Source organism: Epinephelus lanceolatus, chromosome 19 (assembly GCF_041903045.1).
Source record: "Epinephelus lanceolatus isolate andai-2023 chromosome 19, ASM4190304v1, whole genome shotgun sequence".
NCBI classification, from domain to species: domain Eukaryota; kingdom Metazoa; phylum Chordata; class Actinopteri; order Perciformes; family Serranidae; genus Epinephelus; species Epinephelus lanceolatus.
Window position 1 is genome coordinate 35037793 of NC_135752.1, and position 27390 is coordinate 35065182.

The 27390-nt window shown below is 39.5% G+C and overlaps 1 protein-coding gene across 2 annotated transcripts in view; it reads left to right on the top strand.

Moving 5' to 3' along the window:
• Nucleotides 1-7687: 7687 nt before the first annotated feature.
• Nucleotides 7688-27390, top strand: part of ogdhb (oxoglutarate dehydrogenase b) — a 37522-nt gene continuing 17819 nt past the window's right edge. For both annotated transcript variants that reach the window (XM_033646964.2, XM_033646965.2), the window contains exons 1-4: nucleotides 7688-7826; nucleotides 9941-10364; nucleotides 15256-15444; nucleotides 15687-15780. In XM_033646964.2, the coding sequence (XP_033502855.2) occupies nucleotides 10131-10364; nucleotides 15256-15444; nucleotides 15687-15780 (517 nt within the window). In that variant the 5' untranslated portion in view covers nucleotides 7688-7826; nucleotides 9941-10130. The remainder of the gene's footprint in view (nucleotides 7827-9940; nucleotides 10365-15255; nucleotides 15445-15686; nucleotides 15781-27390) is intronic.

Below are 27390 nucleotides of genomic sequence, written 5' to 3' on the forward strand. Positions count from 1 at the left end.
TTGAACCTTCCATTCTGGTATCTTCTTCTTCTTCTTTTTTAATGACGAGCATGACTCTTCCCTGTGTTCTTACTACCAGTGGCTGTTTTTCTGCACGACTATGGCTGCCTGTGTGAAATGAACAAACAGTACCACGTGTCTCGCAGAGAGAGAGACACCAGTGGGTGTATTTAATGACCTGTTTTGTTATTCAGTGCAGCTTTTTATCCACGTCCCCCTCCCCTCTTTCTCTGGAGTGTAGTTGAACCCTGAGCCGACGCCTCTGTGTGTTGACCGGACCCCCTCTGAGCCGCTCTGTGGGACAGTGACAACCATGCAGCATGCTAACATATTACCGTCGTTCTTAATTGATTCTCTATGTACTGAACTTTGCAAGCTAACTACTGAAATTATGACAATGGTTGAAACGATAGTATCACGCTGTTTATGTAAATTTGCAGTTTCATCGTGGTGACTTGACTACAATTATGCTGTAGATGGTATTTAATTGCATGATATTCCGAGTTAATAACATTGGTAAGTTGGGTGTTATCGTGCATTTTGTTGATTTTTCTCTTTCTGGACTGAGCTGCTGGTGAGCTATAATCTATTGCCTCTATTTTCTGGGCTTTGTAAGTGCATAAACTATTTTTGTGTTCATATGATAGTGTAGTATACGAGGATACTGGCGAGGATCACGACAGAATATGCCTTTTGGAGAAATTGCTGGATCCAGATCAGTTTTAAAACGGCTCTTTAATGTATAGCAAAGATTAAAAAGATCAAAATTATTTACTTTTATTTGTTAGAGCAGATGACACTGAAGAAAATGTCACAACTCAGATTACACATTAGGGTCTTAATTTAGATTATCTCTGCTTTTTACTTCGCACTGCACAGTTTTAAAATGTATTATAAATAGCTAAACGATGCATTGGTATCAGGGACTGAATCACGAGTCATAATTTGACCGGACCCCCAAAATAAAGTCTCAGCATAGTTTCCAATTATTTGCATTTCCGTTGATGGCTCCATTATATCAGGGGTGGCCAAATTTTTTAGATTTTGGGCCATACACCAAAAAAGTACACATCATGAGCCAAACAACAGTCGATGCATCAGTGTTTCTAGACCCTGAAAAGCCATTGAAAATTAATTTTCTAGTGTATTGGTGTGCCCTCATATTGCAAAAAATGTATCTCTATTTTCTGTCTTTTCAAGTCCGCCACCATGTTTACTAAGGCAAATTATTTTATTGACTCTTAATCAATCATTGTAGGTGAAGTAGCGATATCTAGTGATCAAATTAAGTTCAGTGTCAGGATGTGCTAGTAGTTTTTCAAGCAAAATTGTGTTTGTTATTAGGAGTATTCTCAAGCCATGCTCGAGTTTATTTTAAAAAATGAATCGCCGACTATTTAAAAACACACAGCAGGCCGCAGTTGGCCCGTGGGCCGTAGTTTGGCCGCCCCTGCGTTATTTCATTCCAGTGAAGAGGTCTCAAAAAACAGCAGGAAACCAGCCTTTTTTCACCAGCTTGTGCTGTGACAACACACCAACCTGCCCTCTAGAGGGCGCCAACATCTAACAACAGTGACATACAGTATGTCTGAGTCAAGTGCAAGGTTCAAAATACAAATCTATTCAGAGTACAGCATTGAGGTGCATGTTTTTGACCCCTGAATCTTATGAGCAGAGTGAAAGAAAGACGAACTTATACAGACAGTCGTCCCAGGACTTGAGGGACTTTATTACAAAGAGCATTTACAGTGTTTTACGGCTGCTTTGGCTCAGTTTTTCAATGTGCAAAACTATTACAGTGATCGAAATAGGGCACATAAGAGTACAGAGAATGAAATACGAGAAATTACCCGACAATGCAATTAGACAGAAACAGTTTAATAGAAAAATAAAACATAACAGCTTAAGGCTAACGTTAGTAAAAGCCTTTTTTTTTGTATGTTTTGAGAACAATCAGGTGACGTAGAGGTGGAGGGGAATAATTTGTGCCATAACTAAATTAAAATTGGCTTAATTAATCAGTTAAAAGACTGAACTTTGTATAAAAATAATAATACAGGCCCTCTGAGACCCCTCTCCCCCCTTGAAGACACAAAATGGTTTAGTCTGTCCCTGCACTGGGATTCGTCCTTAAATGCAGCTAGAGCACAGTGACTGCTTATGCTGCTGTTTTTCACCAAAAAAGGGAAAGGAGGGTTCCTAAAAAGAAAAGAAAGAAAGAACGAAAACAAACGAAAATGAAAAGGTGCAAGAGAGATTCGTGGATCATGACAGGTAGCCCAGGGGACCCACAGTGACTGCTCAAGCATAGGACCCAGAATTTGGTGCTACGCCCCTGGTTATAATCATTGAAACATGTGCTAATGAGAGCTGTCTGTATTCTGAGGTCTCAATATGTGACTTATGTTTTGAATTCTCTAAGTATGGACACCATTTTGTGGTTAAAGGTAGGAATTTAGCTCCTTTACACATTAAACCTGAGCCAAACAGCTGTAAAATACTGTAACTCAAACTGTTATTCACAACAGATCCTGTGCTTTACTCACATTACCAACCCTGAGTGAGTGAGTTATTATCAGACGACACTGCAGGTTGTTTTTCGGTGTATCTTGTCACCTTTTGTACAAATTTGAAAATTCCCACACTGGGTGTGAAGCCAGAACCACCAGTCCTCCTTCCTGTCCAGTCCAAACCCTAACAGTGTCAGTGCTTTTTACTGGTCACTCAGAGCCATTCCCCGTTCGGCAAACAATCCTTATTCCATTAATTAGCATTTGGCCGGAGTGTAACGTTGAGGGCTGCAACTCTAACGCTATTCTAACTGCTTCAGAAGAGCCTGGAGATTTATTTTCCTTTACGATCAGGTGACAGTAACAGAGCGCTGCTGTGTGTGCGCAACAAAGCTTCTCTTTCTGGAAATTTGATTCTACAGATAACAATGACAATGGTGTGCATTCCGAGTCTTATCAATATTAAAATGTGATCAGATGTAATCAGTGTGTGAACCAATAAAATGACAATGCAGAGAGCGCATCACTCCACTCTCTTATCTTGACTCTTGGCCACAGAACGTTTTGATTATTTGTTTGTGTGCATGTTCTGTTATCTGTGAAGCAGCCGGGCTCCAGGGTGGCTGTCAGTGGGTGCCAGAGGGCAGAGGTCAACCTGAGGGAGGGAGGGAGGGAGGAGAAACTATAGATCAATGAAGGATTAATAAAGGGAATCAGAGGGTGTTGATCACAGAGGTGGTGAAGACACTGATCCAGTGGTCGAAAGTAACTCAGTAGAGTTAAACAAGGACTGTTGAGTAAAATTCTGATGTACTTATACTTTACTTTCTGAAGCATTTACATTATATGTTACATAATACTTATACTCTACTACATCCTAGGTGGATGAAAGCAAAAGTAGTCATTATGCAGATTGGCCTATGTCATTATAATGTATATTACTGGGTTAAGGCTTTAATGTGTTCATCACTTACATGTTGCAGCTGGTAACGGTGGAGCTCATTTAATTTACTTTACTGCTGGACAGCTTGTGGGTTTCCCCGAGGTATTAACGGTTTAATCTTGCTCTATAATGGTACATCATGATTTATTTATAGTAGACCTATTAATCTGAATACAGCAACTAAAGCTGTCGGATTAATGTAGAGTAGTAAAAGTAGAAAGTCTATAACATGGTAATACTTTAGTGAAGTACAAGTACGTCAAAATTATACAGTACTAGAATTTGTGTATCAGAACTTGTTGAAAAATGTTCAGCTTTAGGTAAAACACTGCGCTCATCACTGTCGCTTTTTACCCAGCTGTCAATCACAGTGGAAGAGGTACAAATTAAATTTAAGTGTACGCTATTTTTAGAATATTTTTACTGCTTTGCCTTTTTGTCAGACAGCCCTTTCCAACAGGGAAGCCATTAATAGCTTCCTATCTATGCTCTTATCAAGCCACCAGACTCCACTGACAAAATCAGTAATTTTACCTTACAGGAAACAGGAGCTGCTGGTGTACCGCTGCCTTGATCAGTTAGTTAGTTTGTGTTATTGTGTGACTTTGGTGAATCTGAACTAACCCTTTTACATGCCGAAGTCACACAATAGCACAAACTAACTAACTAATCGAGGCAGCAGTAGACCAAAAAGAGTCCTGGGTTCAGTGATGTTAAATCACTGTTTTTTTCAATGGAGTCTGGCTTGAAGAGAGCAATATAACGGCTTAATTTTCCTGTTGTAAACCACTGTCTGACATTAAGGTAAAGCAGTGAAAATACTCAAAATACAGTGTACATTTAAAGCGGTATTGATTTTTTAGGTGGCTAAAATATGTTTTGTAGCTGCCCCCATCCACAGCAGTACATTGCTTAGCTTCAAAAGCAGTACTCCAGCCTGCTTCTCCAAACTGATTGACATCTACTGTAGGTAATACACTGACTCTGGATAAGTACCTCATACAACCCCATTACAAAAAAATCTGAACTAAAACTAATTTTATTATAAGTTTCCTCTGATGAACCCACACAGACTGGCAGATGCGTCATCTCTCCCTACATGCTTCAGTCCTCCCTTCATCCAGAGCAAGTACTCTACCTTGCAAATGACATTTCACTGAAATACGCTGGGAATAAACAGGTCTGATAATGATGTTCACATTGTAAGGATGGGAAGTTCACTAACTCGCTCTTTACACAATCATTGGGACAAAGGTTGGCATTAATTGCTTTGTTCTAGGCAGTGAGATGAGTAAAGTACATCTGGCACTGAACCAGAATGTATAAATGTGCCTCCTGTGAAAGAACAACAGGTGGTAAATTATGTTTTACACAAACATTCGACTGATGGTAAAATAATATTTGCTTTGAACTGTGTTTAAATTTAGAAACAATTCAAATGAAGTGGTGGGGAAAGTACATTAGTTTAAGCTAATTTAACATTTCTGACCCCCTAAACATTTACAACATGTACAATTAACATAAAAATAAGTGAATTCTTAAGTATTTTAATGTATTTTAATTTACAGAGGAAAATGACAGCGCTTTCGCTTTAATTTTACTTTTTACCTGAGTAGTATGCAAGTATGATCCAATTATAAAGATATAATTCATTGTTTTCACTTCTGTCTGCTTTGTTATCTTTTATTGTTTATAGAACATTTTAATCTGTAGGTGCTATATAAATGATGTTTCTATAATAATAATAGTATTTTTTATTACATCATAAGTAACATGATAAATAATTCACTGTTTTAAACCTTCCTCCTTTTTAGTCTGCTGATCTGCATTTTGTGTATAGAAGGTGCTATATAAATGACGTTATTATTACAATTATAATTTTATATACAGTACAGGCCAAAAGTTTGGACACACCTTCTCATTCAATGCGTTTTCTTTATTTCCATGACTATTTACATTGTAGATTCTCACTGAAGGCATCAAAACTATGAATGAACACATGTGGAGTTATGTACTTAACAAAAAAAGGTGAAATAACTGAAAACATGTTTTATATTCTAGTTTCTTCAAAATAGCCACCCTTTGCTCTGATTACTGCTTTGCACACTCTTGGCATTTTCTCGATGAGCTTCAAGAGGTAGTCACCTGAAATGGTTTTCCAACAGTCTTGAAGGAGTTCTCAGAGGTGTTCAGCACTTGTTGGCCCCCTTGCCTTCACTCTGCGGTCCAGCTCACCCCAAACCATCTCGATTGGGTTCAGGTCCGGTGAATGTGGAGGCCAGGTCATCTGCCGCAGCACTCCATCACTCTCCTTCTTGGTCAAATAGCCCTTACACAGCCTGGAGGTGTGTTTGGGGTCATTGTCCTGTTGAAAAATAAATGATCGTCCAACTAAACGCAAACCGGATGGGATGGCATGTCGCTGCAGGATGCTGTGGTAGCCATGCTGGTTCAGTGTGCCTTCAATTTTGAATAAATCCCCAACAGTGTCACCAGCAAAACACCCCCACACCATCACACCTCCTCCTCCATGCTTCACAGTGGGAACCAGGCATGTGGAATCCATCCGTTCACCTTTTCTGCGTCTCACAAAGACACAGCGGTTGGAACCAAAGATCTCAAATTTGGACTCATCAGACCAAAGCACAGATTTCCACTGGTCTAATGTCCATTCCTTGTGTTTCTTGACACAAACAAATCTCTTCTGCTTGTTGTCTCTCCTTAGCAGTGGTTTCCTAGCAGCTATTTGACCATGAAGGCCTGATTGGCGCAGTCTCCTCTTAACAGTTGTTCTAGAGATGGGTCTGCTGCTAGAACTCTGTGTGGCATTCATCTGGTCTCTGATCTGAGCTGCTGTTAGCTTGCGATTTCTGAGGCTGGTGACTCGGATGAACTTATCCTCAGAAGCAGAGGTGACTCTTGGTCTTCCTTTCCTGGGTCGGTCCTCATGTGTGCCAGTTTCGTTGTAGCGCTTGATGGTTTTTGCGACTCCACTTGGGGACACATTTAAAGTTTTTGCAATTTTCTGGACTGACTGACCTTCATTTCTTAAAGTAATGATGGCCACTCGTTTTTCTTTAGTTAGCTGATTGGTTCTTGCCATAATATGAATTTTAACAGTTGTCCAATAGGGCTGTCGGCTGTGTATTAACCTGACTTCTGCACAACACAACTGATGGTCCCAACCCCATTGATAAAGCAAGAAATTCCACTAATTAACTCTGATAAGGCACACCTGTGAAGTGGAAACCATTTCAGGTGACTACCTCTTGAAGATCATCGAGAGAATGCCAAGAGTGTGCAAAGCAGTAATCAGAGCAAAGGGTGGCTATTTTGAAGAAACTAGAATATAAAACATGTTTTCAGTTATTTCACCTTTTTTTGTTAAGTACATAACTCCACATGTGTTCATTCATAGTTTTGATGCCTTCAGTGAGAATCTACAATGTAAATAGTCATGGAAATAAAGAAAACGCATTGAATGAGAAGGTGTGTCCAAACTTTTGGCCTGTACTGTATATAAAATTAAAGAAACTGATGTTTATCCAAAAATACAGTCTAAAAGTAAAATAAAATAATAATTACATTACTATTTTATATAAATGACATATAATTATAATAAAGAAACCATATTTAATGTTTATCTAAAAAAAATCAATCTAAAAATAAAATTAAATTAAATAATTATCATTACTATTTTATATAAATGATATATAAATATAATAAAGAAACCCTATTGGATGTTTATCTAAAAAATATACAATCCAAAAACAAATAAATAAAATAAAATAAAATAAAAACTTTATGGAAGTAAGTAAGAGACATAAATATTTGGATCTGAAGTCAATACTGAATATTGAAATTTAAAAAAACACTGAATTCATACCATAAAAATATTTTTATTTTGAAAACCATGTATCTGACATTTTAAAATGTGTGTTGTAAATAAATAAATAAATAAATATATAAATCATTTTCATATTTTAATTTCAAAGAGAAAACATCAGAACGTATGAATTTAGATAAATGGTTAAATTATATAAATTCAGTTGTGTTTAAACCACAATATTAAATATAAAGTGACTTTTAAAACTCTGTTAATATTTATGTTTCTTATTTGCTTCCATAAAGTTTTCATATTTTCTGACGCAACCGCTGTCGTCACAGGCCGGCGTGACGCAGATCAGCACCGGAGTGATTAGACAGTGCCCGAGCGCGAGACCCAGCTGAGCTCTCCTGCTGCAGTCACACACACACACACACACACACACACACACAAACAGCATCCTGCTCAGGACGGGACACAGCTGAGTTTGCTCCTCGTTCACTACACCGGCAGGCTGCGGAGGAAGCCACGCGAGCACCTGGAAAAGGTAACGAAATCCGAAAAACTCAACATTTGTTAAAGTTTTAAGTTAAGCGGTTAAAAATGAAGAGTTACGTGACTTTATCTGAGCAAGTGCCGTGTGGGACACCCGCACGTGACGCTACAGTTTTTTAAACAGCAGTTTGTATGCGCTCGAGCTCGGAGCGGTTGGTGTGTGTATGAGTAAACAGGTATAACTGCCGTTGTGGGGACATAAAACTGTTAAGAACGGCACATAATGAGGACAAAATGCAAATTCTCATAGCGCAAATCATTAAATTTCACGGTTAAAACTTTGTCTAAGTTCAGAACTCTTAAGTTAAAGTTAAGTTGGGGTTAGGCATGTATTTAATTATGATTAAAGTTAGTCTTTAGGAAATATATACAAGTGATGTAAAAAACGTACGGTTATGAGTGGGTGGTCTAGCTATATTTAGGATGCACAGTACCCACTGTAATGTACTGCAGTTTACTGTCTGATCTTGAACTAAGATAAAGTTACAGCAAAGTTTCTTTTTTAATCAATAAAAGGATAAGGATGGTGATATTCTTTAGTTTTATTTGGACATGTGTGGTGTCATGGAGTGCTGCAGGGATGACGTTTTTGTAAGCTAATGCGGAAGTTAGCATTGCTCTGTGTCCTTACTCAAATAGCCTATGGCATTTTCCATTGGATTTTGGATTAATGCAGAATATAAGCCTTGTGGCAAACAAAAGTTTAAGATGCTTGTTTTGTTCAGCAAGATAATGCTCACAAATTAACACAGTGTTTAAGATTTTTTAAGCAGAAATGCAGTCGCAAGAAGCAAAAAGCTAATGTTTGGATATAAGTTACACAAACCACAACACGGTCACATTTGGCCAGTTGTTAGCGACCGCCTTTTTTAGGGCATGTTAAAGCTTCAAAGTTCTTTAACATTTTATTTCATAGAACAAAATATGAAAATCTCTTAAGTTTTTGTTAACCAAAGACTTTATTTCAGGCATCTAACCAAAAACCTAGTTAAAAAACCCATCGACTGAAGGGGGATTTATACTTGTGCGGCGGACCCTAAGCTGTAGCCTACGCATGTGGCCTACGCCGTTGTGAGCATTTATATTTGTGTGGTGGTGTCTCTGTGTCACTCTGCAGTTACACCTCCAAAACACTAGTCGGCGGCAAAGGTTTCTGCGAAGCGCTGCTAAGTTTAGTTGATTAAAAACACACTTTATACACACATTAAACACACATTAAACATGGCTGAATTGAGACAATTTCAAACACAAGTACACAAATCAGCTTCACTATAACTCGCAACATTCACAGACAAAAAACTTGTCTTTTGCTGGACACATTTCTCCAGAAATACAACATGCTAATGTTATTAGCACAAGCCTATGGCATTTTACATTGTATAAATTAGCCTAGTGGTTAGCGGACTTCACTCTCTCTCTCTACTCATATGAAGCCATGAACAACAGCAACATGTAACAAAGGTAACAGTTACAAAGTTTGGCTCTATTACAACTCACAAGGTTCACTGACAAAACAACTATTTTTTACACTAATCACGTTTTCCAAACAAATATAACATGCTAACGTTATTAGCACAAGCCTATGGCATTTTACATTGTATAAATTAGCCTAGCAATGAGCGAAGATTTTCTCTGCTCATATGAAGCCAGGATAAATCACACACAAGACTTAAAATGCTATTTTTGTGGAGGCTTTATTGTCTTCACAATTTATTTTTTCTTATCTGTAAAATTAAAGTAAATAAAAGCTTTGTCTCCACCGAGGGAAATGGTTTCAGCTTACATTTCTGGGGAGGTGCGCGTCAGGCTGCGGCGTAGGGTATGGCGTCGATTTGACACAGAAGTATAAACCCACATTAGAGACGAGGGAACAAGGAGTGCTAAAATACTAACTAATTTTCGTGTTTTAGGACTTTAAAGAGCTCCATTGTTGTCCGGGATCAATTCAATCAGTGCCACAGACAGTGACAGAATATTGACGGACGGATTTCTGATCTTACCATGGGATTTGTAACAAAAATATAGCCTTATCCTTAATGATTTGCTCACAAGTTGCACTTATTAAGTAGCATGTTTCTGATGGACAATTACATTTACACTTAACAGGATCCGGTGGACGATCAGCAGAAGAGAAGGAGCAGGAGCTGTGGAGAAGTGTCATCAGGTTCAGCACAAACAGGAGTAATATAAGTGGCAGCTGCTGAAGAGCCTGGGGCGTCTTCTTTTCTGGAACAGCGTTGCTGTATTCTTCTTCCAGTAAGGGAGGAGGAAGAGGAACTGTGGCTAACCTGCAGCCATGCACCGCTTAAGGACTACATTTGCAAGGCTTCGGCCTTTAACAGCTGCGCAGACAGCCCAGAGCCAATCGCAGCCCAGACTGTTGGTGATCGAGGGGGGTTTAAGGACATTTAAGCCTGCGAGGTGCCAGAACACATCCGTGGCTGCTGAGCCCTTTCTCAATGGCACCAGCTCTAACTATGTGGAGGAGATGTACTATGCGTGGCTGGAAAATCCCAGGAATGTGCACAAGGTATGGAGCATATTTGTGTGTGTTTGATGTCCCACAGGTGTTAATTATGTTTGAAAAGTTGAATTTGCCTCCAGGGGCACGCTCATCCACACATGCAAAACAGGTTCAGTGCATTCCCGCAATTCACAATGAATCAGATGTCCCAAACCTTTACTCTGAATGTCTTCCACCTTCTTCCTGAGGGAACTAAAGAAAGATCAGTGGTAACAGACACCTGTCTAAAATTTAGTAGGGTTAAGGTACAAACTGACACTACCGGTATTGCCTGTGTTTGCTCAGGCATATTTGGATAGTTGAGCATCATAGCTGGAGGCAGTGGAGCAAAAGGTGAATGACAGATAGCACAGTAGATAGAATAACAATCACTGTGAATGTCCTCTCATCAAAGATGCAGATGGGCCGGTTATGTCACATTAAAATATGTTGAGCAAAGGAATCCCTACACCAGTGTTGTGCACGTTAACGCTTCACAAGAGCTAGCTCGAAGTTTAGTTCGCACACCAGTGACGGCAGTGTCGGCAGCCTGAATCTGGCCAGTTTATCAGGCCACTCATTTATCCAGAGTCTCAGAGGAATCGGGCAACTGGACACGGCCCAAGATATTCCTTCTGGCATGCAGAGTTTGTGCCAATGCTTGGCCAGGTAATTTGTGGCAACGGCCCAGTGATGGCAGTGTTGGTAGCCTGAATCAGGCTAGTTTATTTGGCCCAGTTCTGAGATGTCATTTATGCCGAGTCTCAGCGGAGTCAGGCAACTTGACACGGGTCGACTTATTTATTCCGGTGTGCTGAGTTTGGCCAGATGATGCTTTTTGGCTACCTGGGACAGATTGAAATTAACAAATTTATGTTAATTTCTTCTGTTTTATTATTGTTATTATATATATATATATATCTATCTTACCGAATAAAACAAAATCTTGTAATTGTAATTCACTTTGAGATATTTCCCAGGACTGATCGGCTGCTTCAGCTCGATGTGCAATTTCAAATTAGTTGTTGATGTGGCTGACACAACTTGCATAAAAATGTTTGATTTTTTGCGTTGGAATCCAAACTGATTCTGAAACTCCTTCAAATATTCATATAAACTGGCTTTAGTGATGATGTCACAGGTAGCTGCGAACTGCACTAGCCATACAGGTGATGTGTCAAAGTCTGTTCCCCTGTCGGAAAACTGCATCGCACCCCCCTCTGTGGTTAGATAGGGAAAATGGTGGTTCAGATATAGGTAGGGGAAAACATATCGACGGGAACGCAATCTTTCACACAACACCAGCATGCAAGGGCCATAAAACACAGAACCTGAGTGGAATTAACTGTGTGTTGAAAGTGAACGATGCTCACATTCATTTGTTGCAAATGGATACGTTCAGTTCACCGTTCATCAAAAACATTATCATGTTCAAAACGCACGTTCATGTATAACACTGCCCTCCACCATAACTGAGCAAGTCATGTTAACCATGGAAACAAAGAGGGAATTTTGTACTAACAGTACAGTAATTTTTTGTCTAACTCAGAATGCTGAAAGTCTCATATTAGCTTTGGCTGAACTTTGGCATGTATGTAGATGGAGTACTATGGATTTTGTCCCCCATCTGTACCACTGGGAACCTGATAGCGGCCAGTATAAACAGGAGGAATGAGTACAGATGAAATTAGATCATCAAAGCAAGATGTTAACACCCATGGTCCTATTCTATCCCACCTATTTTCAGAGCAACGTGAGTTGCACGTACAAAAATCAGTAACTGTATTGGTTTCAAGCAAGTTGCTTTATTTCTAAATACTGAAAATGCCCATTATTAAACTGTTATGACACTGTGGCAATGAGTTTACTTGTCCTTAGGCACAGCAGTATAACCAGTAGTAGTTGTTCTGGTAATTATAGTACTGCTTATGATGGCTGTAACCCAAGGCTATCATTGCTACTACAATAATAAGACTTCATAGCACATTGTAAACATTGTGCCACAATGATACTACTCTAAGTGCTGTAAAGGGACCAATTCAGGTTTCCACCCTCAGCCTGGAGATTACTTGAATTACTGACTCCATCCCATAATCACTTTCTCCAAATCTGAAATGACCTCACATGTATAAGTTCTGTAGACAAGTCAAAACAACACTGAACAGCTCTGTTGAATTCAACCTCATATATATACGCAGGACCAGCATTTACAAACAAATCCTCCCTAATTACTAGAAATGCTGAGTAAAAGCAAAGTTACCAAGCTTATCTAGAACTTTAAACTTTGCTTTTGGGGGGCCAAGTAGAACAACCTCAGCTTTACAATCAATAAACGGATAAACATTATTAAGTGGATTAACCCCGAACCCTTTGACAAAGACCTTCCCGTTGGAAAGCTGTTATAAAAATGGTCAAACAAGCATTTTGTGTAATAGCTGGAATGTTGTTCTTGTTGATGCAATGCCTTTAACGTACTTTACACTAAATACAATATTTATTGTGCCTACTATATTAAGTATGCCATTACCAGCTGCCTTTCACACTGACGTATGCTCAAGCAATAATCTTCTCTGCATACCTGTCTGAGCTACTGTTGAATGAAAGTTTTTCACAACATTAAATATGTTTTTTATGGTACATTATACATGTTAGCTCCTGTACTTTCCTCTTAACTGTACCTTACAGACCTGCAGTGAGTTTTGAGTATGTCCAGTAAGCTCACCTGTCATACTCAAAAATTCTTGCTAATCTAGTATACATTGGGACATTTCTCACATACACAAAATCCACATACTACAAGGTTAGTGTTATCTGTCATCACTCCAAACTGCTTTAGATGAAACCGACTGCATTCCTATGAAAACCCCGTGGTCTAGTGCTAGGTCTAACCAACAAAAGAAAGTTTGCTTTCACTTGTCTCTCCAGCAGCTGCTCCTCAAATTCATCGATCTGATCTGATGCGCTCTGATCAATCCAACCACAAACTGATTGAGAGGAAGTCTTGAATGTAATGATCAAAAAGTTTGTCGCTCAGTTGTCCATCCCGCATCTTAAACTCAGCAAACTGCTGCTGAGGTAAAAAGTAAAACTCTTGCAGAGTTCTGCCAGTGCTGCTCACAAAGGGACACATATGCACTCACACAAAAGGCAAAGTTTGTCAATCCGGTACATCTCGAACAACCACATCCCCCACACCCCCGCTGTCAGTTACTGCCACATATAGAGTCTAGTTCTGTGGGAAACACTGTACTGTGCAGCTGGAACGCACTACATACTCTATTTTATGTCATACTGACTATGAATTGTATGTAAGTATGCAATTTCAGACAAAGCCTGTGTCTTATGTAAGGGTTTGATCATATCAGTGTGGACTCAACAGGCACCCTGCAGTCATTGTCTCTTGGTAATGAGCTTTGTTACTGTGTTAATATCCTTAAGTGCTACAGTGGTGCGGTAAAAATATTATGTCACACTTTACCTGTAAGCTGATATCCCACTATAGAGGTAATGAAGAGCTTCCTTTACACTGTGACAACACTGATCTTAAAAGCCTCTCACTGCAGTAAGCCAATTACTCTCCACTGGGTAGAAACTCAAGTGAGAGGTCAAACACGGTCCACGACTCTGATCCAGACTAAAATATCTCAACTCTAAGATGGTTTGCCATGGAATTCGGTTCACACGGAGGATGAATTTTAATGATCTGTAAGTAAAATACCTTGACGTCCACTAGATATTTACTGGCACAAATACAGTAAAGGCATTTGAGGTTCCCAGACAATATGTACTAATAGCATATGTGATTCCCTGACTTTTCTTCTAGTGTCACCGTGAGATTGACATTTTTGGTCCAGAGTAAAATGTTTTGACAACTACTAGAACCATTGCCATGAAATTTAGTGCAGACATTCATGTCCCTGTAGGGCTATTGAGCTATATTGCTCAGGGGGGCACATTTTCAGAAAGCAAAGGGCCCAGGGGCCATTTACATTTTTACAACCTCTCTCTCTTCTGTATAACAGCCTGCAGTTCAGTCAAAGCTTCACTGAATTTTTGTCATGTGACTGTTGTACCCAGCCAAGTCATCCATAGCTTCCCAGTTGTGCTGAGGAGTGCAAAATGTAATGTTTTGTACAGGATCTGGTTAGTGCAAATGGTTTTTGGTGAAATTTTAAACAAGACATGTAGAAAGAAGTGATTTTGACAAAAAATATATCATTATTATATGGTTAGAAGTGGTTATTTTTCCCAAACAAAAGTATTCATCACACATTATACCTTCAAGTACTGTCGGAAATGTGAAAATCCGACCATCATTTTACAGAAAACATACCTTTAAAACCTGAGTAGCTTTTGGGGATTAGAGGCAATTGCAACAAGTGCACTGGAGCACTCTGCTGGTTTGAAGGATTTGTTGTGGCAAAATGTCTGATATTTTAAAATTTTATTTATTTGTAATTAGAACAAATCTACAGGTCGTGCCACCAGTTGAGTAGGCCTGCAGTTGGATGAACCCAAGGGTATTTTTGCTGCACCGTGAGGTTGACATTTTGGATTTTGAGTGAAATAGTCTTGACAACTATTGGTTCGATTGCAGGGAAACTTGCCAAAAAGGTATTAGATAAAATTTAGATCATTTCAGTGATCTCCTGCTTTAATCTTGGACAATTATCAGGTAAAAAAGTAAATAAATAATATTTATTACTAAATACTACATATTTTTATGCCTTATTACAGTCATGAAAAGCTGCTAGCATGGCTTGTTAGTGTTGTTGTGTTTGTGCATGCCTTAAGCAAGAGTTGTGACAACATATTGAATTATATAACAATAACATAGTAGTGTATAATATTATAATATTTGTTCAAACATGTTGAGTAATTTGTCTCCTGTCTTTCTCTCTCCTGTTTCTCCCTGCAGTCCTGGGATATATTTTTCCGTAACGCTAACGCTGGGGCTCCGCCTGGTGCGGCCTACCAGAGCCCTCCACCCCTCAGTGGGACTTCTCAGGGACTGGCTAGTGCCCGGGCACTGGTGGGGGCTCAGCCCAATGTGGCAAAACTGGTGGCGGATCATCTAGCTGTACAATCACTCATACGAGCATATCAGGTAAACTACACACACCTGAACTTATCATGTCACACAGAGAGTGCTTTTTGCCTCGCTATTATATGTCTATATGTCTATTATATGTCTGCTAACATGTGCAGACATATGTTAGGAAATCTTCTATGAAGATTTCAGCAGTTTGCAAACCACAGACAGATGCTAATCTGCAGAAATGGGTTGTTAAAGACAGACCTGTTAAACCCTCCACACATACTAACAGAGCTGTGTCACCCTGTGTGTAGGTACGAGGGCATCACATAGCGAAGCTGGACCCCCTGGACATCAGCTGTGTAGACTTTGATGATGCCCCGTGCACCGTTGGTTTCCAGAAAGTTGGTGAGAAATATGAACCTGCTTACATCTTTACTAACACTTTCCTCTCTGTTCCTTTTCTTCCTGCTTACCTGTCATTTTTATCCCTGGATCCCTTTTGTCCTGAAACACTTGATCTCTTTTTTTTTTCCCACCTATTCTTTGCCCATTCATTATATTGTTGAACACATCACGCACCTTTCATTGAGTGTCTTCTGCATTGCTCTTGTTACCCCTTTCTTTTCTTTTCTTTGTTCACATGACCCACCCATCAATTCCCGCGTAATATCTCACGTAATCTCCCTCCATCGATGGCCTCCCACCTCTTTTGTTTACCACCCATACTCCGTCTTACATGGTACATATACTGTAGGTACAGGGTCACCACGTGGCTTAGCTGGACCCTCTGGGCATCATGGCTGCTGACGTGAAGCATCCCCTCTTATATCATCATCTGCCACAATAAAGAGGGTGAGGAGAGCAAGTGTCACATTAGGAGGTGCTTTGTATTAAAGAGCAAGTGCTTGTAAACTTGCAAAATGCTCTCATCCCACCTTAAAAAAACTTGGCCACAATCTCTAAATTGACAGAACTTACACTGTCTAAGGACATCATTATTATGGTGTAATTGTGGAATTCTTTCTGACTTTTTTTCTGCAGCTTTTTAGTCATTTATACAGCAACACTTTCGAACAATTATAAAATAATAATACAAGTAATACTTTATAACCATTAATAAGAACATTTTGATGGTGAAAATCATTTTTGCAGGTGTATATCCTCCTTTACTATAGCTTAAAGATATAATATGTGACATTACGGCATTAAAATGTCTAAAAACAACTAGCCGAATGTTATATATATTTTGTTGAGTTATCCCAAACATTTCCAGCAATGTTCAAACCCAGAGAAATCTGTGATTATCTGTCAAGGACATGGTTCATGTCATTTGATCCCTGTCGCCTGTCAGTGGCATCATATCCCCTTTTGCTTATGCATCAGGGTTGTGGTTGTCTGCCTGAAGCTGTCATATACTGACTTTTATGTAGTTTCAAGCCAAATTTTCAGGCTGCACTTTTTAGATCTTGATTTTTTTAAACTATATATTCTTACTGGAAAGGATTTTAGGCATCTGGGTCTTAAGTTATCACAGAAACAAGCTGAGCAAACACTAGTGGCAGCTCATCTCCAGCCCCTGCCAGGCCAAACACTACTGATTTTTAACATGAAACTGCTTTATTCTGTGTTTTTACTGGTTTTAATCACTGGGTCCATTTGTTTTGGCGAGGTGGAGACCTCTGCAGATAATTCAGCTCCCACCAAACCCCCTCCCCAACAGTGGCGATTGCTCGAAGACTGCAAGGGAAGCTCAGAGTGGGTTGTTCCACTATAGCGAAACTAGACAGTCATTGGATAAATGCTCGGTTTTGTCCCGTCCATCAGACCCTCAGCGTCTCTGGGGGTCTATGGGGCAGTGGGCTGGCCTCGGCTGGCCTGGACGCTGGGCTTCTGCATGATGATTGGATGATCTGTCTGAGGCTGAATCCCTTTTTGATTGACAGGGAAATGAGCGAATCAGCGATCTTGAAATATAAACTGCCACCGGAGCATTTTTCAAGTTTCATTCCGTTGTTCCGAGTTGATCTGGAGACTTTTCCAATCCTCTTAGTGACTTTTTCTTTGTTAAAAATGACTAGTGACAAATCTAGCATCTTTTTCTGGTGTTATTGGAGACCCTACTCGTGTTTGGAGACTCTGACTTTTGTCGCTCTGCAGTTATTGTCCCCAACGAGCAGCGGGTGCTGTGAGCCCCTCCACCATCCCAAAGCACTCACAGGCAGTCACGCTAGCCTCACGCAGCAGCACCAGAGGGTAGAATTTACGTATAAATAAACGGACACATGTAGGCTGAAAATGAGCTTCCCCTCCTTGAAAGACCAGCAGCCGCCACTGCCCCCCAAACATCTGGATCTTAAGTTATCAGAGAAAAATGGTGAGCACACATTAGCAGAGCCCCTCCGTGGTGACCAGAACAGCATAGGAAACACAGATTTTACATGAAACGTGATTTTAACTTGAAACTGGTTTAGTTAGTGTTTTTACTGTTTTAATCACTGGGTTCGTTTTGGAGCAGAAGAGACCTCTGGTAAAAACCTCCTGAACAACAAACACTGATCAAATGCTCCAGAAACTGACTACAATAATGGCATTAATTCATCTTTTGTTGTTGCATTCATTTAGAGACCTGTAGCTGAAGAAAATTACTTATTGTACGTTTAATGGGTAGTTTATGAACCATGCCTACCAAGCACAAGCCTAGGCACTCAAAGATCAAAGACATCCTCATGTTTTTTTTCCTCCTGAGTATTTTAATATTCAGTATTTGCTGATTCTTCTGCATGGGAACACATATATTCCACTTGCCTTTATACTATCTACAATGCTTGAATAGGAAAAATAATGATTTGTCTTAAAACTACTCTGAAATCTGTTTTAATTATCTTGAAAACATCTTAAAAATCATTCAATTTAAGTGTGTGATACTCACAGACATCCTTAGCAGAAGGATTTAAGAAAATATAACCTGCACCACAGGTTCCTTTGATGCTTTCCTGTATGATTTTGAATAGTGTCTCCAAGTATTTTTTATAATGTCTGTGGAGAGGAGCGTCATTTTGCAGCTATTAATGTGGCAGGAATCTTTGGAAAACTGTGAGACAGCCTTGTGAAATATACTAAATACTTTTTGGTACAAGTGTCTCAAAGCTGTCACCTTGAACTGTGACACGGAAATAGTGCTGAAGATTTTTCACTGTTATCTGACATTTTATGGACTGAACAATACGAGAGGAAATAAGATTAGATTGAAGATTAATCGATAAACCCTCCAGTTAGTATGTTTAACCTTCAAAATGTTGCTGAAAGAGACACAAAAGATGGACAGAGCATTCACATGTGTTTGACAAATGACCCTCACAGGTGTTCTTAGTTTGACCTCTATCTCCTTCTGAGGTCAGTCCCAAACAAATTATTAAACTGCAGACTTTGTGGATTATCTTAGTAGAAGAAAGGATTGTTAAAGATTAACTAACATTATTGACTGCAATTATTGCTGCTTATTATAAAGAGTAAGTTATTAATAATTGGTCCTTGGTTTTTGACTTTCTAAGAGGCCATGACGATGAATCAAGTCAGTCTAGATTGTTATTCATTCATGTCTTTGTTTGTACCCTAATAAGTCATGTTTGGTCTTGCACGTGTGTATCCTGTTGTTCATATCAGTACATGCTGTATAGTAAGTCGCAGTTTCTGAGGAACGAAGATAAGACAGCATGCTTTAATGGCTGGTAGTTTGAGTGCTGTTGTGACTGCAGATAAATGGAGACTGTAAGCACGTTAGCATGGTGACGTTAGCATTGAGCTCAAAGCACTGCTTTGACTAGGATCAGCCTTAAAGAGCTGCCTGCATGGCTTTAGACTCTGGTTCATTTGTATTTATGTCCTCATTTATTTTACCTGTTTATTATTAGAATTGTATTATTAGAATTTCCTCAATGCTCATTGTTGACGAGGTGTGTACTGCAAGCTGAATTATCCGCAGTTGTCTCTGACTCTAAAAACGAATGGACCGGGTGACTTAAACCAGTAAAAAAAACTGAAAAAGCAGTTTCACGTTACAAATCAGTGTCTCTCCCACGTTGTTTGGCATGTTGGAGACGGCCTGTTTGCCTAGCAAATGTGCAAATGTGTGTTCACCTCTTCTCTCTGATAACCTAATGTGTGCTCACTTTATTTCTGGCAGACGTTCAAGAGGTTTTGAAGAGAACCCAAATTATCTGCAAAGGTCTCCTGCTCTCCAAAACAAACCCGGTGATTTACCCAGTAAAAACAATCAATAAAGCAGTTTAACGTTACAAAAATTCTGTGTTTGTCCGACGCTGTGACGCTTTGCTGATAACTTAAAATCCAGATGCTCAGGAGGTTTTTACCGAGAGCTGAATGGCCCTTTTCCGAGACAGTGATTGGTTTGTCCATCCTGGGCTACTGTAGAACATAGCTATATCCCCCTAACCCCGACACACTGGGCCTTTAATGTCTTTATAGTTGACCCAGTATTTCATATTTGGTGTTGCACATGTGTATCCTGTTGTTTCTTATCAGCCCTTGCTGTACAGCAGGTTATAGTTTCTGAGAGAACAAGATAAGAGAGCATGCTTTATGGTTGACACACACCACTTTCTGTACCTATCAGTTTAAATGTTTGGGAAGTGATCTGGCAATTTACTGACTTACTTTAGTTTGACTGTGGATTCAGGTGTCTGAAACACTGTTCTATTACTGTTACATGTTAACTAAACATTGACCTGTCAGTTATGTCGCAGTATTTCAAAGAGTTGGAACAATGTGAACAGTGTGTTTGCTGTGGTGTGTCCAGCATGCCTGCAGCAACCTGCCATTGTGTCCAATGAAAAGGTTGGGCCTCTGAGTTCAAACGCAGGCGATTGTCATGAGCTGTAATAGGATGTTTCCACAGTTAATAGTGGTATTGTTTAGTTTTTCTTTGTCCTGGTGGCGCTGAGGTTCACAGTGGTTGGACAATAGGTTGGTGTCAGGGTCCAGATCAGCCCTAAGAGAACAAATGAGAAGCTCTGTGCGAAACTTAACCTACAGTGTGTGTGTGTGTTTGTGCCTCTCCATGCCTCCAGAGTTCTCTCACCATAAAGAACATCTGTGTAATCTCACTGGATGTAGGAGGAGAACCTCAAACTTTGCTCTTTGCTCTTTTAGTGAGATCTAACCCTCAGCCTACAGCTAGGCTGCTTTCGGTCTGTAGGTTTCATTGTGAAGTTCAATTTTAGTTTCCTGTGGGTTATCATTAGCTCATTAACTAGTGTTTGGGTTGTCCCGGTCTCCTCTATGTTGGTTTTCATCTCTTCTTTTGGTAAACGGTGAAGAGCTGCAGGAATGGTACTGCTAGGAAAGGAGGTGTGTGTGTTTGTTGGCTCCTGCTAACCTTTGCTCAGCAGCCTGTGGGGTCAAACAGGATTTATAAGAGATAAGACTTTATTGTCTTCTGTCTGTACACAGTGCAGTACAGTACATTGAAGAACAAAGTTGTGTTTCCCTGGTACCCGGCGCAAAACAAAAGAATGAATGAACATAAGGTGCAGACAACAAGGTACAAAAAACAGGCACTGAACAATATCCAAGACAAGGTACAAACATATCATGCAAAAACAAACATGTAGTGTAATTAGGCCTGTCACGATAATCATTGACTTATTGTGCGATATATGGACATGACCTTGATCATTTTGGAGACCTCCATATCGCCTGTTTGTTTATATAAGAATGTCACCAACATTTAGGCCAACATGAAGTCAGAAAAACAAGGTTCCCATGGTCGTGAAATTCCTGGAAAAATTAGGACATCAGAAAAAAAGTGTTTTCTAGGCCTTGAAATAGTGTTACAGAATGTTTTGAAAAAGTTTTGAATATTCATTGTTTAAAACATCCCAAAACAGGTACACAACATCGACTAATTTAAAATCTAGTGTTGCACTTGATGACCGTTGAAATGTCACTAGTATCTCATGAGCTGTGTATGCAGCCAGTTGGCAGCGGGAATGTCTAACAAGCAAGTCCAGTTAGCAAATGCTAGCAGTTCACTTATCCACAAATGTCCGGGAAGTGCGTGTTTAATAATGTTTGGCTTTTGAACAACAAGTATAATACATGACTAGAGAGAGGCAGACTACAGCTGCCCTGGATGTAGGCTCTGCGCCAAAATATTTGACATTAGTAGCAACATGGGGGAAGCATCTCTGGAAGCTCAGTCTCACTCCGAAGTCATCGAAATCACTTTGGCAGTGACTTGCGGCATCAGAAAACCAACCAAAAGAGGCGTCCTTTAATGTCGGCATGATATGCAGCTGGTTTTCTGTTATAGTTTAATGGTGCCTGGCGCTGTCAGGGGTAAATGCGGTGGGGCAAGGATGAAAGGTAAGGTGGCAAATGAGTGGGGCGGACGGGACGGGTGGTGGATGGGTCCAACAACCATTGACTTTCACCCGAGAGAGCGGTGTTCGCGTCACGTAAGATTCTAGAGCCAAACGGTTCTTTTTTCCTAGACCTAACCACATGCTTTTGTTGCTGTACTTAACCACGTGGTTTTGATGACTAAACCCAACCATGTGTTTGTTGTTGAAGGAAAAAACGTCAATTTGCGGTGTTGTACTGACGTAGTGCGTTTGTATGGACGTGGAAAGTCCATAACCAAATGAGGTCGGAGTCAAGAGTGTTGTCTCTGGTCAAGGAAACCAAAGAAACGCTCAACGTACTGCTAGCATCTACACATCTTTCACGCCAGCTGTAGCCAGACCAGATGACATTACCGCTTTGTGTCTACTGTATTTGTAGACATTCTTTGTAGGTATTCAATTCCATATTCCACGCTTCAGTTTTGTTACAATATCTGTCCTAGCACATTGGAGTAGGAGCCTCATTATTTTACCCGATAATTACAAAATTGGCCTAACGTTACCTGCTTTAACCTACTTGAATAAAGTCATGAAAATGCAGTAAAACGTTGGAAAAGTTATGAAAAAGTTTTGAAAATCCATTGGTAAAAATGTGTGGGAACCCTGGAATAAACAGCAGAGTTTTCTCAGCCATTATAAGACTTGGGGGCAGTGATTGCACGAGACCATAGAGAAATAAAACAACACTTCAAAGACGTAGCTTGTCGGTAGTTTGCAGCTGCACTTTTTGAGTAGTAGAGGCACAGTCCTGACAGTGATTTGTGTGCCAACCCCTCGCAGTGAACCAAAAAGTCCTTTGTTTGTAGTTTTTCTCACCAATAACTTCATCCTCCACTTTGTAAATCCACCAGCAAACCACCAGGCTCCTATGCCGTCGATCCCCAGGAGCCGACTGCAGCACAGCAGCCGAATTATGGACATAACGGCCATGTTCTAAGCTTGTCCATTAGTTGCAAGAGGCATCAAAAGTTCATGATAGGATAAGTGCAGTGTTAGAACATTTTAAACACAAGTTGTGTAAATAAATGTAAACAAATGTACATTGTGAAAAGCAATGTCCTGAGGATGTTTATGTAGTAGGTTGTGCCAGTAGTCTAAGTAAAGTGAGGAAGGGTTTGAAGTGACACGTGCTTGTGTTTGTGGATGGATGTGTGTATGTGAGCGAGCTTTGTTTCCTCTGTTATTTGTCTGTGGGGCGGTTCACAGGTGTAGGGTTAGGGAGGAAAGTCTAAAGATCCCTTACGTAACGCAGAGAGCTGACTGTGGTGTATTGGATTGTAAAGCCCCTGTCATCAGCACAACACCCTGCAATAATGTGCTGACAGAGACGTACAAACACAGACAACTTATCTCTGTTTGGTGTAACCAGCACATCACATTCTTTAGATAAACACCAGCTATCATATCTTGTCTCAGATCGCTCCTCCTCAGAATATAGACAGTGTTTTACAAGCAAATCCAACCCAGCGGTCCTGTTTGTTGTTTGTTGTTTGTTTGTGTTTAGTTGGAAGCACACTGGCTGCCTGTGTGTTGTCTAACACCACTTATCTAATCCACTGTGTGGTTTATTATAGGGTCAATTTAAGAAGTTGTGCTTTTATTTTAGTTTATTGTTTATTAACAAGGATCCCCATTAGCTGACGCCAAGATGCCGGCTAGTCTTCCTGGGGTCCGAAAACTTTACAGTATCATAAAAATACAAATACAATTTAACAGATCACGCAAAACATATTTACACAATAAGAAAGCATACAAATAATTTAAAATAATACAAGGCTCAACATTGTCATCATTGACTCTCTAATAAGTGACATCTCAGCTTCTTTTTGAAGAAGGCTATACCTTGAGTTTCTGTAATGACTCTTGGAAGACAGTTCTGTGCACGGATGGCCCTGTGAAGAACAGTTCTTCTCATACTTTTGCCAGGGGTAGACTAATCAAGCTTCTACTTGCCCCTCTGGTGAAATACATGTGCATGTTCGATCTATAAATTATTTTATTAGGGACCTCGGCCAATGGACAGTATTCCTGATGTTAGCTTTTTCAACTTGCTGTATTTGATTTTAGCCAAGTCCAGTCAATATTTGTTTACATAAACTCACAAAGTCAAAGACAGTCAGTAAAATGACGAATTTAGAGTCATTAGTGGTAAAATAGAATTTGTTGCACAACATTTCTGAGGTTTTTTTGCTTATTTTATTCAAAAATGTGCTGATTGTTTTGAACCAAAAACAGAATCATGTACTACAACAGTTACTTAGCTTCCTTAAATGTACTTTTACCCTCATTTATTCAAAATGGAAAAAAAAAGTTATAAAATGTTTTTTAGTAAAACTGAAAAATTCACTGGGGCCAACTTCTCAACTGTGAGAATTTGCTCTCTCTTTCTTTAATGTGATATTACACTGAGTATTTTTGGGTCTTAGACAGTTTGTCGGACACTAGTCTCTATATACAGACTCTACATTCAGTGAATGTAGAGTCTGTAGGCAAACCCTAGACTCACAAGTCAGTCTTTAGACGCTTTGCTTAACTAAAGACTGATGACTTTCTCCCTGATTTTGTGTTTAGATGGGCGGATACAATTTCAGAGTTAAAAAAACTCCCTACATTGCAGAACCAATAGTAAATCTGCAGGGCGGTCCTTCGGTGGCTCGCTGAACTCTTGTGCTTGTAAACATAGTCCCACTAGAAACACGTGTAGCGGTACAAAATGGCTCAGCCACGCTCGCAGAAAACGCCGTCAAAGTTAGTGGATGTTTGTCACGTTTGTGGCGACACATTCTCGCCAACTTTAAGAAACAAACATAATCTTTTACAAGGCCATGACTCATCCGTCCGGCCGGACTATAGAGGCAATCGCCTCGTTGTTTACAAATACTTCCGGGTAGAAAACCAGCAGAGCATTTAGCTATATATATATATATATGTATACATATATATATATATATATATATATATATATATATATATATATATATATATCACATTTTTCACATCACTGTATCACCGTTTAGACTAATCCGATGTTTGTAAAGTCTATAAACACAATGATTGAACAAACATTACTATTTCTTAGCCGTTAGCGGTGTCTGTAATAGGTAATAACTCATTAAACGGTCTGTGAAAAAAATATTTTTTCCAGCGGATATCTTAGTTACAACATGATTGAGCTAGCAAAGCAGTTTTGTGTTGCTGTGTGGTATTTATTCAGTTTTGGGAAATGACGATGTCTAGAAAGCATCAGTGGCTGCAGCTGACAGGGACAGCTAACACTAGCAGCAAAGCTAACATCAGGACGTCATCTGTTAAAAGCCTCCCGTTGTCAGATACGACATGAAACTACTCCAGTTAGCTCAATCATGTTGTAATTAAGACATGTGCTGGAAAAAATATTTTCTTCACGGATGAGCACATGTTTGAAAAAACGGAGTTTAATCTCTCGGCATCCATTTTCAAGCTCTCTGTGTGTTTGTTTCCTTGCGGACGAGAAAAGGGGGAGCGCACATTTCCGAAAAGGCGTGTCCTTTTCAAAAATACAAGAGGTGTTACTTTGTTGCCGGCCGTTTTCGCCGGTGTGTTAAACACACTTTAGAAAGGAGTGTCCCCAGACTATCAGAAGGCGGAGATCTCTGATTGTCTGGTGGTGAGACCAGGCAAACCCTTGGAGGTCTTGCCTCCGGAAGAAGAGCGGAAGAGCCCTGGTTTCCGGTTGTAGGCTGTTTGTAGTCCGCGTGATATTGACCAATCACGTTTGAGCCGGCTGCAGTTGTTGCCAGATTGAACGGTCCGTGCGGTGAACTAACGAGGCATAACATAAGTGGCGTCACTGCAAACTCTGGTCGGACACAAAATGAAAACATTTTAAGACATTCAAGAAATTTCTGGGATGATTATGCTCTATTTTCTGACATTTTATAGACTATTCGGTTAATCAATATATCAATTAATTGAGAGAATAGAAATTGTAGAATTGATTTATTTCAGTTTATTTCTGGCATAATCTACAAGATTTTTAATCACTACATAGCAGATCAGCACAACATGCAAAAAATATGACAGTTGTCTACAAACAAGAATATAATTCAGCCTATAAGGAGAACAAAGTTTCCTGTCTTAAACAAATATTTACTTGGGTGAGTGGAGCAGTTTGTTTAGGAAAATTTCTCAGAAAATCAACAACTACTGATTGAACAAAGTCAGCAAAACTAAACTTCAAAAACCTTGTGTGTATTTTCTGTGGAATTAATACCAAATAACTTTGTTCATTCCAGCAAAACGTCCAAGAAAATTATGAGGGAAATTATAGACCTGTAAAATAAAACTTTGCCAAATTCGGAAATGGTTTAATAATTAAAAAATTTGTATTCATTGGATGCTTATTGAAGCGGTAATAAAGTGTTCTGTGAGTTAAATGGAAAGTTAGCAGTGCATTACACAGACAAAGGAATATAAAAGGGACGGATGTGCAAACAATTAAAGTAGAGCACAAAACAAAGACCACAGTTTCAGGTTATGACCATGAGGCAGATTTAAAGGAGGACACAGGACTTGCCTGATCTTGTTTAGGTTAGTTCACAGCCTCGGGGTCCTGGTGAGGAAAGCTCAACCATTTTAAGACTGTATTCAGTTCAGTTTTGATTCTGTAGTAACCACAAGAGAGTTTTGCCTCATAAGGGATTACAGGATATAATTAATTGACTGATTTTATACACAAAGGTCATTTTACCCGTAATGAGGAGCAGTAAAACTCTTTTAATAATCTAATAATCAGTCCAAAATGTACTCCCTGCTCCATCTGGTCTCATGTAGCTCAGTAACTCCAGCGCAGTTCAGGAGGTCAGATCCCACTGCTTCACACATGAAAATCAAAAGATGAGTAAACTGATCTTTGTACAATCGTGTTCTTTGCAACAGCTAATATCATCAATCAGAAGAACATTAATCTGCAATTAACTTGGTAAGCGATTAAAAATGCAAAATATTTAATGGTTCCAGCTTCTGAAATGTGTGGATTTATTGTTTTTCTTTGTCATTTTTAGATACATACAGTAGATAAATAGAGTAATTTACCAATCCAGGCAAGAAATTTCACTGTTACAACAACTTAGAGCACTGGTGCCCAACCTGGGGGTCCAGACCTCCACTAAGGGTTGCCTAAAGGCCCTGACACACCAAGCCAACAGTCAGCCATCAGTTGTTGGGCCATTGGTGAGAGTCTCTGTGAGATTTTGATGAGCATTTTTTCGCAATTTTATTTATTTTTTTGAACTAAACATTTAATCAGTAGTAGGACAATGAAAATTATTGCTAGTTGCAGCTCTTGTTCCTCTAAGGCTTATCATTAAAATGAGGGTAGATTAAAGCTCAAAGAGGCTGTAATATTTCTGTCAGGAGTCTGTCTGCAGCATTTTTGATTAAATGTAATCTGGCAGATTAGACAGCTGCTCAGGGAGTTAAAATAGCGAAGATGAAAATAAAAAAACACGGATCACAAATTCCAGGAAATCTTAAATTCAGTGGTGTTTCCTGTCCCCTCTTTTTTCCCTCCTCTCATCTGTTTCTCAGCTATACGTCACTCACATGGACTTTT